General features: G+C 43.0%; 1 protein-coding gene across 1 annotated transcript in view; it reads left to right on the forward strand.

The window, feature by feature from the left end:
• Cat (catalase) overlaps positions 1–16,810 on the forward strand; it is a 34,549-nt gene extending 17,739 nt beyond the window's left edge. Inside the window, exons 9-13 of the mRNA XM_004852060.4 lie at positions 3,046–3,184; positions 6,012–6,142; positions 13,321–13,428; positions 15,577–15,660; positions 16,092–16,810. Of these exons, the coding sequence (XP_004852117.1) occupies positions 3,046–3,184; positions 6,012–6,142; positions 13,321–13,428; positions 15,577–15,660; positions 16,092–16,157 (528 nt within the window). The 3' untranslated portion in view covers positions 16,158–16,810. The remainder of the gene's footprint in view (positions 1–3,045; positions 3,185–6,011; positions 6,143–13,320; positions 13,429–15,576; positions 15,661–16,091) is intronic.
• Positions 16,811–19,684: the final 2,874 nt, after the last annotated feature.

The following is a 19,684-nucleotide window of genomic DNA, read 5'->3' on the forward strand; positions in this document are numbered from 1 at the left end:
ATGGTTTTGCTAAGTAACTTTTTTTGTTATGGCATTGGAAGCATCTGAGGCTTTTATATATAGCAAGCTTTTCATTAGTTTTTGGCTCAATTTAACTAATATAGATTGAGTTTCCGGGTCCTATGACAGCAAAGCACGAGATACTCATAATGTGAGGCAGAGAGAATCCATACTCAGAATTTTGTCTGATAGAGGGTCTGTGACAGAGTTGTAAGAACAAGGTGGCATTTGAGATGGGTTTTGAAGAATGAGTGATTCTGATGTTTAACAGGTAAAATGAGAGGTGTAGTCACTCTGTCCTGAATGAGAAGAGATTAATTGAGTCTGTGGCAGGGGAGACCTTAAATGCCTGGGTGGAAGTTTGTACAGTTTTCCCTTTACTAGGAAAAGAAAAATTTCTTCAGTTTTGAGAATTATGGTCTAGTAGATATCTATCAGATTCATTCTCAGTAATAAATAGAAAAAGAGGGAGCCAGAGGTTGGAAAGAGACATCCCAGCAGATTATAGAGGGTAAGCACAAGAGCGTGCTTTGAGACGGGGGGATAGAAGAGGCTAAGCCTGGTGACCCCGGCTCCACACGTCCCCTGCGTAGTAGGTGGGAGAGAGCTGAACTGTGTGACCAAGGAGTCAGCGGGGTTCGCCAAAGCATGGGATTGTCATAGACTGAGCTAAGGCCGTGTAGCCTTGTACTGAGGAAGCAGGAGTAAAAAGTCACCCAAAGTCTTTTCACAAGAGTCCAAGTCACCATGGGTCTGTGGGACCACAGTTGGATCGGCAAACAGCAACCCCGAGTCACACACCTGGCAGAACATTGAAGATCTGAATGGTGAACTAGGCCCAGGGGAAAAGACCACATGCTAGCAAATGCATGATGTCTACAACCAAAACCAGCCAGTATATTTATGAGGCATCTCTTGAAACTGTGGAGCCAGGTGAGATTATGCATATCTGTAACTCTAGCACCCTGGGAGGCTAAGGCAAGAGCATCACAAGATCGAACCCAGCCTGGGCAGCTTAATGAGACCCTGTCTCAAAAAGCACGACAAGTAGAAATTAGGCATGGAATTTCCATTAGTATTAATTTCAGTTCTGACAAATATATATAGTTTTAATTTAGTATGCTATCTTTATAGTTTTTTTGAGTGAGTTTTTAAAAAGTAGTTGAAAGAGCTCTCGTGGGTTTATGAAGTTATTGTTCCTGGCCTAATTTTCCTAACAACTTCTCAGGTCATTGAGCCATGAATTCTATTCCATGCGACATTTTAGGAACCACATGGTAGGGAATAACTGTCCCATTCATGCACCTATTTAGTGGCCAGTGAGGAATTGTTTAAGGTGTTTATATAGGGAAATACTGTAATATGAGTGGGGCCTTTGGAAGATTCATTTGCAGAAATACGTAGGATGTATTGTTGGAGTAGGGACTGGAAGTGGAAGGCCAGTTAGGAGGATCCTAAAACTATTCCTGATGAGAGCCAATGAGGGCCGTAGCTTGGGTGGTGGCAGTTGTGTTAATGGCCAGTGCTCTCGTTTACCTGGCAACAAGCTCATACTAACCCGTCATCACACTTTACCCAAGGTGGTGAGCCCACCCACTGTGGAACAGACCAACTGGTGTAATGTAAGTCACAGCGAGACTGTCCCTGAGCTCCTCACAGTCCAGCTTCCTCTTTCCCTCCCACATGCTGCAGTGCACCAGGTGGAGTTGGGAAGGAAGAGGGTCCAATTGCTCGAGTGGGAAGATATCGCTCTGCTTTCTCCCCCAGGCCCAATAGTGGGTTAAGTTTAGGGGCAGGTCCAGGAATGGCCTCGTTGTGCCCATTTCCCAACCTTTGTGGGTTTCCACCCATAGATGGTGTCGGCTTACCAGATAAGCATAAGGTGATGTACAGCCGGAGTGATACCGTAGAGACCACTTCAGGAGCAGGTCCTGGCTTGATCATATCTTCTATCCCTGTCAGTAGACTACGACTTCTTGAGCCAAAGAAGGCAACCAGCCTCTAACCTACAACTAAGTCTTAGTCATGGTTGCATGGTCTGTAATTTACAAATTATTTTAGACTACTTGAGATGATTATGGGAAGTAGAGTCATTCAGCCAGAAGCAAATTATTGACAGAACAGTGGGACTGGATTAAGCATGTTGATATGAGTAATTTGGTACAAATGATTACTCAAGTTACCCTCATTAACTAAGTTTTTATTTTGCCTTGTAGAATGAGGGACATAAGAATACGCTTTAAGATTCAAAGCCAGTGTAAAGTCAGTGAAAGAAAAATTGCTGACAGAACAGAGCTTTGAGTAATGGGAGTCCTTCAATAATTGGATATTCAGATTAGTGCAGGTTAATCATAAAGCTTTTGACTGGAAAGAATTTCACAGTGCTTGGCATCCTTCCTTGATTAATAAGTTATCCGTGGTACCGCCGCCTGCCTCACAAGTGCAAGGCCCCAAGTTCGATCTCCAGTACCAAATAAGTTATCAGTTAATCTTAGACTCATCACTTTTGGCATCTCAGACCTGTCATTGGACCAAAGCTTTTTTGTATAGCACTGTGCTTGTATCTAGAAAGTCTCAGAGCTTAAAAGCATATCTGAGAGAATTCAGAAGGCTACACAGGAAGGGCTTCTTTGAAGAGTTTCCACAGTTAGTTTTCTAGAAATGCGCTTCTTAAGAGCAGATGTTTGATTCTGCCCCTTAGTGAGACAGTGGGAGAGGTGTGGAATTAATTCAGGATTCTGGTTAGTTAGATTCTAACAAATTTATTTTATAATTCAATACTTCTTTAGGATGGGAAATAATACAAGACAGGATATGATCTTGTCGCTTGCGTGAGAAAGAGGCATTGTTATTGGAGTAGATGCGAAGTTTCTGGTTGGCCATAGGGCATGGAAGATGAAGGCTGGTTCTCTTCTGAGCAGACACCTGGCTTTTTGGAGTGGGGATAGCCAGGGCCATGCCTTAAATTCTAAAGTGATGGGTATAGCCGTGTCCTATCTCATAAGCAACCGCCCCAGCCAATGTCTGTTTTGCTTGTTACCCCAGGGCCGCCTTTTTTCCTATCCTGACACTCACCGCCACCGCCTGGGCCCCAACTATCTTCAGATACCTGTGAACTGTCCCTACCGTGCTCGAGTGGCAAACTACCAGCGAGATGGCCCCATGTGTGTGAACCACAACCAAGGTAGGCTGCAGGCACTGGGCTGCCCTGCGGAGCCAGGCCTGGGGTTCTGCGGTGGCCCACAGTGACAGTGCGCCACAGATGCTGCAAGGAACCTGTGTTTTGTGCTCTGCAGTGAAGGTTTTAACTCCCTGAGGGCTCTCCCCGCTCCAATCTGTTTTACATCTTTTACTGAGCGTGCCCACCTCAGATTTACTTGCTATCCATCCAGAAGTGGAAGGCAGGGAGAAAGATCTCTTGCTGGCTGTAGTCAGGCATATCCGACTTAAGGGGTCACAAAATGGACAGTTCCTGAAATCACTCCTTAATCACCAGAACTTAGATTTTTGGAAATGCAAAAGCCAAGAGTTCACATCTTCCGCCTCTTTTTGCAGTTCTGTTGAGCCATGGAAGAGTAGGTCCAGCTAGAGTTTGGAAGGGATAGGATGGGCAAGTGGAAGGGAAACAGGGGAGGTGGAGGGTCTCCAGGAACTCTCCCCCTCTGCTTCTCAGTGAATATAGTTGAATTCATGTAAATCAGCTGGTGAGCCAAGACCCCACTGCATTTATGATTTTTTTTTTCCTTTTAATTACTTATTTTGGTGCCACATGCAAACAAACTCTAGTTTTAATTACTTTAAACAGCCAAGCAGAATGTTTGATTAGCGTTTTTCTTTTATTACTCCACAGGTTAATATGGATCTGATCGTATTAGGATACATGTGCTTTAGCAATAGGGCTGCTTCAGGAATTTCACTGGTGATTTATATTTATAGCCATAGATGTCTATATTAAAAGAAAAGTTATTTTTTATAATAAAATAATACATGTTCCTTAAAAGAAATTTGGGAAATATAGGAGAAGAAAAACCCACTCATGGTCCCAATATCCAAAAGGCCATGACTATTATATTTTTTAGATTGTCTTGTGCTTTGGTTTTGATATTGTTACTAAGCCTTGCCATGTATTTAACAAATTTATATGCTTTCTGACCAGTTTTATTGTTGGTTGCAGTATTTCTGATGCCTAGAGTTTATAGAGACATAAACTATGTTATTGTCTGTGTAGCTCATATTCCCTGTGTCTGTCTTCTGCACTTTCATCCTTCTTTTCTTTTCTTTTTTCTTTTTTTATTCATCTGCCTTGGTCCTTTTGTTATTCAGACTGTCTATAGCAAAGATGTTCACATGTATCCTGAACTTTATTAATAAACAACCACTTCATTAATAAGCATTCTTAGTTACCATTACAGTGGCGTGCCTGTGAGAAAGCTACTGAGAGCTGTATTTTAACACATTCTACCAACATTTAGAAGTCAAGAATTTGGGCTGTGCCCTGAAAGCTTCGTAAAGAGCTTAATTGTTCTCAGTAGTCAGTGCCTTCCGGACAATTCCCACTTTGAGGAAAGGTCAGGGCTTACTTGGATAGCATTTAAAAATTATGCAGATAGGCACATTTCAAAGAGCTTAGGGCAGAGACCCCTGGTGGCTGGCTGTTGGAACTTTGTGCTTTTCATGGAAACACGGCTGACCTAGGACAGATTTCCTGAGCTAAGAACTGAGGTCCATAATGGTCTGGTGTCCTCCTTTCCTCCACACAAAGACTTGGTGCTGTGGTCAGTGTGTACGTGCACATCTCCTAATTACCCTCTGTAGTCAGTCTGTTCCGGCAGCGGCAGCGAGCTAGGTGGAATTCCAAGTGTGGGCTGGGTGTTTGTACCACGTACTGCATTTCCGGGCCACTGCTCTTTAGGCAGTGTGGGCACAGATTGGCTAAGCTTCTGCTAATGTCAGCCAGGGCAGAGTATAGCATGGTAAATAAATACGATGAAATGGGAAAAAAATGCCTTATTCCAGAAGTCATAGAAAATGTTTTGATTATATTTGTTACTATTTCTTTCTATGAGCCCAGATAAATAATTGCTCACATACTACAAATATAAAGTTTTTTAAAAACCCCTTCTTTTTTTGTTATCTGTGGAGAAATGTGAAAGTGAGGCTAGAACTGAATAAAGTCATCGCAGTCAATAAAGGAGAGCTACCCTGAAAACCTTAAAACATGGGAAGAATAGTAAAACAGAATTCTGTAATGGAAATACAGTACATGCTGGGCTGGAAGAGACAAAATACCCAGAGCTTTCATCCCACACCTGCTCCTGCCTCCTGGGGGGAGTTTTGGTAGCAGCCAGTGAAGATCTGGGTCCATACTTGCTATGTAAATTGAAGGAATAGGACCAGAACGTCCACACTGCTCCCAGGAATCTGTGACTCAGTATTTGAATGGAGCCCAAGTCCCAATGAAACTCTCAAATTTGTGGTGCGTCCTTGGGTCTGATCTCAGTGGTGGCCAAAATGAGTCTTCTAAGATATACACTTGTGCAGGTGAGTATAGCTGAGAGCCTTTGAAGTGTAGAAATGAACTTGGAGATCTCTCTGTTCCAACTCAGGCTGAGGTGGTCTGGATGAGCAGTTAAAGATGCATTGCAGCATTCTAGCTGGGCATGGGGGTGCTACCCACCTGTGATCCCAGCTACTCTGGAGGCTGAGGCAGGAGGCTTGCAAGTTTGAGGCCAACCTGGGTTACTTAGCAAGACCTTGTCTCAAAAAACAAAACAAAACAAAACAAAAGAAAGTGGCTGGAGCTATAGCTCCAGGGAAAAAGAAAGAAGTACTGCATTCTCTAAAACCTCAAACTACCTGTAGCTAAGTACAGGATTGAAAAATCACATCCACGTGGCATGTTTATCTGAGTACATGTGTATTTGCTACATGAGTTTATTTCTTCCCACATGGACTGCATGCAGACTTGCTTCCTTTCATATTCCTGAGTGATTGTGTGGTTTCCTTTCAAGGTGGTGCTCCCAACTACTACCCCAACAGCTTCAGCGCCCCGGTGGAGCAGCGCTACGCCCTGGAGCACACCAGCCGCTGTTCTGCAGAGGTGAGGCGCTACAACAGTGCTGATGAGGACAACGTCACCCAGGTAATGGTTCCGTGTCTGCTGTGGCACTCACTTCTAATTCTCCTTGTCAGTGTCTGCATTTTCTCCCTCTTAAAGTGTCTCATGTGTCTTAAATTGAACTTATAGAAGACTTACTTCTCTTTCTTAATCAGGCCCTTTATTGGATGGTGTAGAAGACTTGTGTTCTGCTTTTATTTGTGTTCACGGTGTGGGGACAGATCTCATTTCCCCCCAAAATCTATTGAGGGCATCCGATTAAGGCCACTGGGAAATGTGATCTCATGGAAATGTAAGAAATGGACAAACACAGCTCAAACACCAGCAAAGCTAAACATGTGGGCAAATCCCAGGGTCTAAGATGAACCGGGGAGCCACAGTAGCCTTTGGAGCCCTTGGAGAAGAGTGTGGGGGGCCTTGCACGCAGGCTCACCCACCACGCAGGGGACTCAGTTGCTCTGCAGCTGCTGCTTCTGCTTCCCACCGAATAAGGTAACTCCTTATTCCCACGGCATCCTCCTGTTTTTCCCTTCGGTGCCCCACGGCTGCTCCTTTCCAGCTTCTTCTTCCTCGAGGTGTTTATTACCTTTTTTGTCCACCTTTCACTCATGCTTTCAATGCTGCTGAGTTGGTTTTAGAGAGAGAGAGAGACAGATTGACTTGGCTTATCTCTTCCCGTCAAGTTGTGTCGTTGGCCCTTGGTCAGCCCGTAGTTAAGCACCCCGGTCAAGTGCTCATCCTGTTTCCAGTTGCCCGAGGCTGCCCTATGGGCACATTGAGTAGTGGCTGGGTTGGGCCTGTGCCTGGGTGACCATCTCAGTAACACATCCAGTGTGGCTTATGCTGCACACAACAGAAGGCTGAAGTTAGAAGTACTGTTGTTCTGGAGATCTGTGTGGATAGTTTGTGTTAAATGTAGAATCTGAATTACATTAGAACCTGTGCTAGTCAGCTTTCCCGTTGCCGGGGCAAATCACTTGACACCCACAGCTTACAGGAGGAGAGGTTCATTTGGTTCAGTTTCAGAGGTTACGGTTTATGGTGGCCAGCTCAAGGCAGAAACAACATGGCGGAAGCTACTTAGTTCATGGTGGGTGGGAAGCAGAGCAGGAACAGAGCCCAAGACGAATGGGGCAGGGACCCAGGATAGGCCCCAAAGTTGCTTCCCTGATCTACCCAGAAACACCCAGAAGTGTGCTTTATTAATCCCCTGGCGGCTCCCAGTCCAATCAGGTTGACAGTCTTAAATATCACAGATCCTATTTCTAGTTTCTCATTTTGAGAATGTGGATTCCAAGCAAAATATACTAAATACATGAGTGAATTCACTATGAGGATCTTTGTTTGAAGGTATTTTTTGGGCGTATTACTTTATTGTAAGTTGTGAATCATATTTAGATGAGCTTAAAGTATCTCCTACAAGCCTTTGGCAGTAACTTCATTGCTTTTAGTGATGCAGGGGACACCAAGTATGTATAGTGCACTCTCTGCATCTCAAAGAATTGTGCTTTTTTGAGGTCAGTACAGGTATTGAAGCAGCTCATACAACCCCTGCAAAAATTAATTAAATGAGGCTATTGTGTATGTTTTAAAATGAACTATATGATCCTCTTATTTCATTGAGATATTTTCTTATCACTATGTAGGACTCACATTTTGAAGTAGTCCTGACAGCATAATTGTGCCACATGGGAAAGACATAAACAGGTTCAGATTTATTCTCCTAAGAATGAGTCACTTGGATTTCTACTTCTGACTGTGGTGGACTTGCTCATATCAGACCTGTCCTCTGATGGTGAACCCTGGAAAGCTAGATACAATAGGACAAGCATTTGCTGAAGGCGTTGAGTAGCCAATGAAGCAAGATTTAAGGATCTCAGAACCTAAGATTTCAGACAGAAAAAAAAGTTACAGGAAAAGACAAGTTCCAAGAGGGAAGGCTGACATTTGTCGTCCTCTCCTCATAAGGTATTTGTTAGCCAGTGAGCATTGGTGAAGCTGAGCGGAGTGGACAGCAGTTTCATGAGGCCAGTGATGGTGAAGTTTTTTTTGGTTTCAATGATATCAAACAGCTGGCTGTGGCACCAGTGCCATAGGTTCACCACCACTGGTCTAGAGAGGTAGAACTTGGAGTTGAGGGCCTGCCAGGGAGGAGAGCCTCTAGTTTCCACCCCACGCTTCAGTTGGAAAAACTTCTCTTACTAGAGCTGAAACACAACTTTTCACCAGCTCAGACTCAGACTAGACAGAGGTGATGCGTTGGAAAAAGGAAATCATTTATCCTCTGCTCTCACATCTCTAAAACAGCATAGACTTCTGCGACCTCAAAACAGATGAGGATTTGTCCCGACCAACCAGCAAGCAGTCAGTTCTGCGGGGACATCAGCTGCAGCTGCATGTCCTCTAAGCCAGTTCAGTATTGATATGAGGTGAACCAATGGCTCAGTTCCCAACACTGTCCCCCACTTCTGATGCCAGCCACAAGCGCCTGGTGTTTTGCTTGTGTTTGAGATTGATGAGTTACAAACCCGAGTCCCCGTATGCCCCTCCTCGGGTTTGGTTTGGTTAATTTGCTTGAGTGGCCCAGAGAACTCCAGGACACATGTTTATTGGTTTATTATAAAGTAAAGGATACAGATGAAGAGCTGTATAGGACAAGGTAGGGGAAAAGGGGCACTGAGCTCCCATGCCCTTGCGGGGAGCACCAGCCTGCGGGACCCTCTGCGCAGTCAGCTGTCTGGAAGCACTCTCAGCCCTGTTTTCTTTTGGGTTCTTGAGACTTCCGAGTGTTATCTAATACTAATAGATGGAGGGGTGGTGGTGGTGGTGGGGAACCCAGTAAGGCCTGTCTGTCCAGATTCTTCTTGACCTCCCTGTGTAACATTCCTTCCTCCAGGGTGTGGGGGAGGACCTCCGTGGAGTGAGGGCGTTAGGACCTACTGTCAGATGAGAGTAGATCAGAGAATTTCTTTATGGATGGTTCTAGGACAGAAAGGGAGGGGAAGATGAGTTTCTATGACCTGCCTTGGGGAAGAGAAATTCTATCTAGTTTGTATGGCCTGTCTTCGGGAGGGAGTTATAAGATAGGAACCATGGACAGAACCCAAAATATGTATCTCATAATATCACAGGTGATCTCTCTCCACTGTAACTGCTTGCCAGAGGCAAACATAAATTTTTGGCAGAAAATAGAACCTCAAATTATCTCCAGACCTTTTCATGTGCAGTTGTTCAGCGTTCAGGAATAAATTATCAGGCACACATAACACATAAAACCTTATAGCTGAAAATCCAGACAAGGGGAGAACCCCCCACCCCAAACTGACTATAGAAACATATCTACTAAAAGATGGAGATAATGCAATTGTTGGATACAGGCTTTAAAATAACTGAGATAACTATTCAAGAAGAATATGACACCATGGAGACTTTAATAAAAGAACTTTATAAAGATTGAATGGGAATCCTGGACTAAATAATGGAACAACTGAAATTAAGAATTTAGGGAATGGTTTTAAAAGGGCATTATTAACACAGCTGAAGAGAAAATTAGTGAATTAGAAGGTAGAGCTCCTAAAAAGAGAAAAAAAGAGCTTCTCTTCATTGTGAGACCATTTAGAGATTAAAAAGAAAAGTCATAGGGTGGGGAAAAAATACTTGTGAATCATCTAACAAATGATGAACACACAGGATACGTGAGGACCTCCTAAGAGCAATACGAAAAAGAGAGACAACGGAATAGGAAAATGGGACTTGGCTTTGTAAACTGACACTTCACCAAAAGAGATAGATACCCGAGGGGGCAAGAAAAAAAAAAAGGAAAATGGTTTACCTCATTAGTCATCGGAGATATGAAAATAAAACCACAAAAGAAACACTACTACACACGTACTAGAATGGCTGAGTTGAACAGGAATGGCTGTACCACATGTGGGGAGAGTGGGGAAAAGCTCTACCTCACGTATGAGTATAAACTGGTTCAGCTATTCTGGGAAAGTGTTTGACATTATTAAAGCTGAACATGTGCGTGCCATTGACCTCACAAGTCCTCTGTGAAGTTGATACCCAATGGACATCTGCATATATGACTACCGGAAGCATTTACAAGACCATTCAGGTTACCCATTCATTAACCAAAGAGTGGATGGACAGCAGTATATTCTCACAGTGTGTACCAATAGAAATCCATGGACTATTGCAATAAAGCGAGAATACAGATACATCTTACAAACTTGCCATTGAGCAAAAAGCCAGACGAAAGAATATAGACTGCATGATCTTTTTATGTAAACTTAAAAAAAGCCAAAGTACAGGTAGAAGTACAAATATTCTCCTTGGAGGAGGAGAAAAGGGTTAGTGAATGGGAGAACCCATGGCGAGAGGATTTCTGAGGTGAGGATATTGTTTCACCTTGACCGGGTGGTGGTTATGCAGTTGTGTTTGCTGAAAACATCACTGAACTTCACACTTAGACTGATGCCTCACACTGAAAGGTTATTAAAGAGAACAAAGAAGCCTTCCTATTTGGTATTGACTAGTAAAAACGGGACTTTTCTAGTGAAAAAGTTGGTCCTGCCATTAAGGGTCTGTGGTTAAAGTGTGGAGATATAGAAGTAGCTAAGAATCCCTGTTTGGTTAGTCAGTAAAACAGCTGTCACGTTTGTGGAATCCATGCCTTCCTGCAGAGATACTGGACTATATAGAGATGGCCGATGTTAGCCAGGCATAAGAATACCCAAGTCAAATCACTGTAGCGCCTCTAGTGGCCAACATGCCTTTTACCTGAAGGGTCTTGAATGCTGAAGCTACCATTGGGTGATAAAGGTTACCGTGTGTGGTATTCACAGTGTACAGTAGTCTTAGGCCGCAAGCTGAAATAGTTATGCTCTTTATTTTTTTATATGTATTGGTACTTTAAAAAATCGTTAAAATCATAAATTAACCAAATCCATGGAGGAGCAAGAATTTTATATGGCTTTTATTCAGTGGTGTGTTGACAGATATTTAACAGCTGGATCTCTGGCAGAGAAAGGCTTGGTTTACAGCATCTGTCAATTTTCATGGTAGGACTATTCCCCAGGGCAGATTTCAAGCTACCAACACGAAGTCACTGGACCCATGGCATTGGGAAGTGATACTGTCTCATGGATTGCTACCAGAGAGCTACAGTAGACATGTTACATGTGATAATTAGACAATGATATGTTTTGGGTATTTAATTGTGTATATGTATAATTTACTTTTGATAAAGGCCATCAACAATTTGCTCACAAAGTCCCTGAAGATGTGACAGTGTGCTGTCACAATAAGCTAGCTGCAGTGTACCACTGGGGGTGCAGTTACAAATTCCTTTTTAGTCCAGGGTGGTAGATTGAGGTGACATAGAGGCTTTCCTTTTTCTGCTGACCCATAGACATGCTAGATTTAATGTTTTTATTTAAAAAAAATAATGTAGCTAAGCTAAAACCTACCTTATCTTCAAGTCCTGGAAATGGAGTCACAGTAGTAAGTGAACATTGAAGGTATATAAATCGCAAGGAAGTATCAGACCTGATTTGCCCCCTTGTGAATATTTTATGGCTTCCAGGGGCTAGGAGTTGAAATTTCAGGCTTCACATGTTGCAGGGAGCTAGAACCAGTCTCCTGGCATAATGGCGAGGACCTGGAAAGAGCGCCCCAGTGGATAAACTCAGTGCACCAGGCTGAGAATGCAGCTTGGAAGCATTTGGGCTCTAGAGGAAGTGATCAGTCCAGAGAAATTGAGAGCCATTTCTCTCTGCTGTGCTGAAGTGAAAGCTCTGCAGTTTTGTTCCACTGAGAGCCATACGGGACCTCTGAGCTGAGAATCACATGTTATCAGGAACAGTTCAAGGCCTTTGTAGCGGTGATGTGAAAATCACCACATGAAGACATCTCAAATAGGATGCTTTTGGTTCTTCTCCAGAGGTGACTCCTGTTGATGATGAGTTGCCATACATACAGGGAAAATCACAGCACATGCAGAGAGACCAGTGCAGCAAGACATTGCACATGCAGTAGACAGAAGAAGCACACACATGATCATGTGAAAGTGGCTTCAAAGTAAGCGTGTGTACAAGCCTAAGGAGGCACAAAAATGCAGGTCACCCATAAGAGCAATAGGACATGAGGGGGAAAAATGTAGATTTGAAAAAGGACCCAATAGAAATTTCTAGAAACATTAAAAATACAGTGTTTGAGAGAAAACTTGAACAGCTATATAGAGACTCAATGGATATTTATATAAAGCATTAGACAAAGCTTAAGAGAGGATTTGTGAATTGGAAACATATGTGAGGAAATCCACAGGGTACAGTGCTTCAGTTGGATTATGTTAATATTGAAAGTTTGATTTTTTTAAAGTTTGGTGTTGAATTTAAACTTTGCTTAAGTGTGGAAAAGTAATATCCTGATATTAATAATTTAGAGAAATGAGACATATCTTAATATTTTATGAATTTGTTACTTTGGATAACTGGGTATTATTGACCTTCATAAATATTAATAGAATAGAGCATAAAGCAGAGTCTGGCACAATACATATTTGTCGAATGAATGAATGAAATGTTAGAAAAGCTACAACCTAGAAATGATTGATTACAAAATTGAACAGAGAGTACTAGAGCTCACATACCTGATACTGAGCTCCTATTTATAATTTTAATCTCTTGGTATTTATTCTCGGGATGAACCCAATAATTCAAGCAAAATATCACTGTTAATATCTGTCTTGCCCAAGAAGTTTTGACTTCTGAGTAGCTGCAGACATAAATGTATATAAATAAATTAGTTTTTATTTCCTCCCTGGTCCTGGGTAAATTAAACCGAGGCTGTGTTGTGCTAAGTTTGCGTTCCGAGACAGCTTTCACCTTCTGGACTGGGTAGATTTAGACTGCAGGGGGGTTTAACCGTAGATGCTGTATTTACAGAAGGTTCCTAAGGGGTGACTGCGAAGGAAGTTATCGAGAAGCTGCTTTGTGCTATTATCAGCAGGTGAATCCCTCCCATTTTGTTTTCAACAAAACAAAGAATGAAGAACTGAACACAAATACATTTCAGTTTTAATTTTAAATTATCCTTAAACCTACACATGTTCATTGGCACTTGAAACATGGCGTGTTGGGGGAGTTTTGTCCCTGGTGAGCTGGTTATTTGATTCTTGGCGCACGCTCTTCGCCCAGCAGGTGCGGACCTTCTATACAGAAGTGCTGAACGAGCCGGAGCGGAGACGCCTGTGTGAGAACATCGCCGGCCACCTGAAGGACGCTCAGCTCTTCATCCAGAAGAAAGCGGTGAGTCCGTCTTTGCCAGCTGAAGGGTGACACCTGCTGGCCCAAGGCGATATTGCAGCTGTGTGGAAGAACCCTCGCAAGAGTGTCATTTCTGTTACTTGAGCTAAGAAGGTCTTTAGAAAAAGGTAATACAGTGGACCCTCAAGTCACAACTGGCCTGGCGTACAAACAGCATGGGTTAATTAGGTTAATGGAAAGTTCATCTGCTTCTTGTTATCTATAGCGTGTACCCAGGTAAACATCCAGATCTGAGCTGTAATGACTTATAACCAACTTCAGTTACAACCAGCCCTCAGGAACCAATCAAGTTTGTAAGTCAAGGGCCCACTGTACTCCTCAGTCAGCCTTTCTTATTTTCTCTTCGTGTTTTATCTGGTATGACATGTTCAGAGTGTATTCTCTCCTAACTGCACCCGAGTTCTGTACAACATAGTAAACATCTGGTATCAAAATGGCTCCTGCCAGTTTTGCTTAAGCTTTAGGTAATAAGAAACATAGCTTACGTTTTTTTGTGGTTTAAAATCTGCCTACAGGGCTTAATGTGATGACATATCGACCCTGTTCCAGATGCAGTCTAGAAACTTCCTGTTTTCTTCGGGGAGAGCTGCCCTGCTCTAAATGCAGGCCCGGCTTTGGAGCTAAGGGGCTAAGATTTTTCAAATAGCTGCTCAGGAAGGCCTCTGACTTTTGGTGTGCTGCAGGTCACAGAGATGTAAACCTAGGAACACTGCTATTCCCTTGTGTGTTGGTTGTTGTGCACCTCGGTTCAGGAGTCAGCCGACTTCGGTGGTTGCTCTGTGGGATAGGCAGGTGGGTTTTATCTCATTTTACTTATGAGGGTGGGTAAGACAGTTTGTAAGAATCAGGACTGGAATCACACCCTGAGCAGTCTTGTCTGACATAGGATGAAAAAGTAAGGCTTCCTATGGGTTCACGATGCCCTCTTTCCCCTTTGCCTGCTGGGCTCAGCCTATGATCAGGAATCCTGCCACCCAGGGGTGATGTAATCATCACTCTAAATTTGGCAGCACCTGGCCCAGTTTTTGATACAAATCACTGTAGCTTATTAATTACTTATCTGAGCTCAGCTCTTCACATGTAGTAAATGCAGCTCAGCTCATGTGTTTTTCTCATGATATTCTGTGAGGTTGGCTGTGCCCCCCCGCCATAAGAAGCAGTTTTCTAATTCTGACAATAACCTGGCATCTTATAAGTCAGTTCAATTCAGACAGTAAATCCCTGGAGTACGGCTTAACCCTGCAAGATGCTCCCACTTTCAATGCCAGTTGAGATCCCCTGGCTGTCCACGCTTCTGCAGATTCTCACTACAAACATGGGGTCCCCATGTGCCTTCCTTGGGTTTGATGATTTGCTAGAATGACTCAGAATTCAGGAAAGCACTTTACCCATTTTTTATAAAGCCTACAACTCAGGACCAGCCAAATGGAATAGAATAAGTATACATGGCAAGGCATGTGGGAAGGCGTGGAGCTCCCATCCTGCCCAGGTTTGCTACCCTTCCAGGACCTTGATGTGCCTACTGACCCCGAAGCTCCTTGATCCCTGTCATTTAGAGGTTTGTAATGGCATTTTCATGATATAACATGTGTGCTCAGATCATTGGCTATGCATGGTACAACACAGACTCCAGCCTTCCTTCCTCACTGGAGGTTCGGGGCGGGGAGAGAGAGAATCAATTAGAAGATTAGAATCTTCTAATCGTGTGCTTGGTCCTTCTGTTACTACTTCCATCCAGAGGCTCCAGGGTGCCCCATGAATCATCTGAGTAGTGCACAGAAGTCAGTAGATCCCAAGGATTTCAGGAGCTCTGTGCTGGGAATGTAGGGCGGAGACCAAGTTTTTTTTATGATACCACCTAGGCATAATTATCTTGCTCTTTTAGCAAAGGGGACACTGAGGCTCAGCTAACTTAAGCGACCTGACCCCAGGTTGCCCAGTCTGTATGTGGCAGGGTTTGCCCTGGACTCTCACGTCCTCCTTCAAGGTCTGTGCTGTTAAACAGAGCATGGCACTGCTTCCTGCTGAGACCTCCTTCCTCCTCTGTTGCATAAACACTGTGAGGCAGACCCTGGGGAATGGCTAGCAGGGGGTTAGGTGATGCTTACGTTTGTTTTCATTTGCTTCTAGGTCAAGAACTTCACAGATGTCCACCCTGACTATGGGGCCTGCATCCAGGCTCTTTTGGACAAATACAACACTGAGAAGCCTAAGGTGAGGCTGGAGCAGCTGGGCTGTGACGCAGGATGTGTGTGCTGGATGAGACGAGACAGTTTGGTTTCTGCTTAGCATTATTCTCTTCAGGGACCATTACCTATAAGTAACAAATTCCTGAAGCGCTTATTTAGAAACTCCACTGAGATATAAAGAACCCACTTGCAAAACACACTTTCTGTTTTTGAATTTTACTTTTATTAGTACGTGCTGCAGTACATCATGATCGCATTTACTGTGAGGCCTTGGTCCACATACCTGACACATCCCTTTTGGCCCTTACCCCTCCACTCTAAACAGGATAGAACAGTTCCAAGTGGGTGAACTCTGAATTATTATTTCCACTTGGGTACAAATGAAAGTGAAGACAAAGACTACATTTCCGCTGCCTATGGGTTCATTAAATTGCTGGTCTTGTTCTTTTGAAACAGAACACAATTCACACCTTTGTGCAGGCCGGATCTCACTTGGCTGCAAAGGAGAAAGCTAACCTGTGAGGCTCCTTCGGCAGGAAGCTCTGCACCTGCTACCTAGAGCATCGCGCTCGCACCGTAACCTACTTATCGCTCAATGGAAGATTCTCCTGCGCCATGTGCACAAATGCAAGCTGATGTCTTTGAAATGATAATCCAGGTATCTTTAGCAAATCATGCAGCAATGGCTTTCAGTGCTGTTTCCCTACGGGGAAATAAAGCTTAGGGCTTACCAATCACTAAACAGAAACATGTGTTCGCATTTGACAGTTGGTTGGATTATTCATTTAAAAATGACTAGAAGTTTCTAGCCAGAAACATGATTTTTTTTGTAAGACAAAAATCTTGCTGAAATTAGTTGTTTATATATCACCATATCTCATGGCCTATTATATAAAAATATGGCTATAATTATACAATAAGAAAAGACAAAGATGTTCCACTCAGAGAATTTTATTTTTCTAAGGTCCTTATAGGAAACGCACACTTAATGAATTGATGTCTTCAGGAAATAACTTTAGCAGTTAATGTTTATTCCTGTTTGTAATTGATCAGATTCACTTTGTTTTTCCATTTGAAATTACATTTATGCTAATATTGCTTTGATTTTATAGCAGGTTGACTTGTAATTGCATACATTTTTATAATAAAATAATATGTATGTAAGAATAGAAAAACAATGGTGTTTTTTTTCTTTTGATTCCATATATAACTTGAAGAATACCAGTAGATAATTTGAAAATTCTCTTTCTTGAGATGTTTACCCTTAAACATGGAAGTACCAGGATGGTGAGGGTATTACATTATTTGTTTAAATCGGTAGTCTTCGAACAACCTTGTGGGTCACTGGGAAAATAACTGATGTCCTACCTCTGAAAATTACTTAGATCTCGTGTCCATAAGTGCACTTATTTATGAATTTTTAAAACAAGGACTCAGAACTACTAGTTATTATTTTTCTTGGCGTTTAAACTCATATTTGCTTAAAAATCACAAGTGAGACTTTAAGGGTGAATTCTCAATATGAAGGGAAAAATATTTGTTCTTTTCATCTTAAAAACCAGTTTGTACTGATTTTCATGAATTTTCTGAGATGCAGGCTTCAAAAAAACCAGTAGTCCAGTAGCAGATGGATGTAAATGCTCATTCTTTTAGCTTCCAACTTCTTCACTCTCTTTCAAACTCTTCTGCCTCAGTTTCTCAAGTAGCTATGAAACTGTTCTTTGTGTAGACATAGACAGTAAATCTACGGGTACCCAAGGGTAAATCCTATCAATACAGTGACTTTACTCTACTTGTCTCTTTATAGTAATAGCTCTATAAGATAAAATCATAAGAACTAATATAATAAAATAGGGAGATTGTTTGAATATTGGTTATACACGTAAAGACAGAATTTTTGAGATCAATTTCTGCTTTATTCTGTTTTGTAGTCTAAAAATAAGTTGGTAGCTAAAATCACATGTATCTAACCTGCTCCCTGGGAGGAAATATCTGACAGTTGAAAGTGTCCTCAGTTCTGCTCAGGAGAACTCATTGTGATTTTCAAAGATAAGCACTAATGAGTTTTAACTTCCGTCAGTTAGGTTTCATTTCCTGTCCAGTTATGTTCCTCTTAAGTGAGCTATATCCATTGAGCTATATCCTAAGAGCTTCTGAGCCCAATTTACAAGAAGAATGAAATAACAGGCAGTGTATTCTAGTGACGTGGACCCAGAAAGACCTTGATGTGTTATTTCCTACCCTTGGGGACTTGAGAAAACCGCTTCACTCCTCTCAGTATTCGTTCCTTCTTCGCTAAATGGGCCCAGTGATTGTTCTTCTCTCCCTACAGTTGTGTGATGGTTATTCACCATATTTAACTTTGACCATATTTTTTGCGGCTCAGTCCTCCCAGTGCTGTACCTGGTCAGCTTTTGCTTGATAACAGACTACTTCGAACCTCAGTGGTTTAAAACAGCAGTCACGTATCATCCTGCATCGAAGTCCGCTGGGGGTTGGCTAGGCTGATCTGGGCTGGGGTCAGCTGGGTGTGTTGGCTGGGACAGCTCCTGTCACATGTCTCTCTCCTGGGGCCCACAGTGATGGTAGAGGTGTGGGAATGCAGTCCCAGTTGTACAAGTGCTTGTTAAACCTTTGTTCTTGTCACATGCACTCATAGTTCAGCGGCCAAAGCAAGCCTTGTGGGTAAGCCCAAAGGTAAAGGCTGAGAAAGTGCCAACTACCCATGGAGGTGATGTGTATGTGTGATTGAAATATATGGTGAATGTTTTAAAGAAGGTATTACAGTAAAAGATATTGCTGTTAATCCCCCTTGCTTTGAACACACGTATCCCGTTGTTCTTGCCACTTTCCGAAGCACTTCTGAAGTCCTCTTTTCTGAGTGTATTTAATTGATCTGTTGTCCCTGCTTTAGTGTCCTGAGTTGATTCAAAATCTTTACCTTTCACGGTAATTTTGGCTTTGGGGAAGAGCTGGAAGTCATACAGTGTCAGATCCAGTAAATAAGGAGGATGAGGACACACCATGATTAAGCCTGCCTTTCCATTAGCCGGCCCTTGGCAGCAGCGTGTTTGATTGCACATTGTCAAGATGCTCAGGAAAGAGGACCTCCGGAACTGCTTCAGAAAGTAAAGACTATGGGATAAGTGTGTTCGAAGTGGCGGTGGGACTGCGGTGGGGTAGGGTGTCTTTTATATAATACATTTTTAAAAATTTAAACATCCACAGTATTTTTTTTGGTTAGCTTTTGCATCCAAATGATTATCTACCATAGTTTTTCCCTCCCTTTAGTGGACCTTCACTCCAGTGACCCAGGCACTTTTTCACTGTTCATCACTCTCTTCATGTCTTGTTTGCCATTTTACTCTGTGCTTATTTTAGTTTTTGGTGTTTTTTTGGGGGGGGTACCAGGGATTGAACTTGGGACCCTGTGCTGGAACCACTGAGCTAAATCCCCAGCCCTTTGTGCTTATTTTATATAATTCAGACCCAGCCCTCCACACATGCACTGATCTTACCCTTCCTGCCCTCTTTTACGTTATCAGTTCTTCCTTCTCTTCTGCATCCTGCTTCTCAGCATGCAAAGCTGCTGTGATGGTTTAGATCTAACGTGCTCTGAGAGCCTCACCTGCTCACGGGCAGGGCCTTTGGAAGGTGACTGGATCTCAGTGCTGCTCCAGCTGACTCGCTGCTCCAAGGTGGGGCCTGGCAGCTCACTGGGGCGAGATCTGGAGGGTGCATCTCCCTGCCTGGCTCCTCTTTTCTCTCTCTGTTTCCCGGCACCATGATGTGAGCGGTTTTCCTCCACCCAGGCCCTTCCACCATGCCCTTCCTTTCTTGGATCTAGCCATTCATGGACTGAAACCATGAGCCAAAATAAAATTCTCCTCCATTAAGCCACAGGTGTTGGGCATTCTGTCCCATCCACAAGGAAAGTGACTAAGACAACTAGTTTCTGGCTTTTTTTGTGGCATTAATTGCCTGGGGCTGGGTTGAAGCTATGCCTTTGGGAGCATTTGGCCAATTCCTACTGCCTTCTTGACCTGAGG

This window comes from Heterocephalus glaber, unplaced genomic scaffold (assembly GCF_053883595.1).
Source record: "Heterocephalus glaber isolate CG9 unplaced genomic scaffold, H.glaber_assembly_v1.0 deba00000594, whole genome shotgun sequence".
NCBI classification, from domain to species: domain Eukaryota; kingdom Metazoa; phylum Chordata; class Mammalia; order Rodentia; family Bathyergidae; genus Heterocephalus; species Heterocephalus glaber.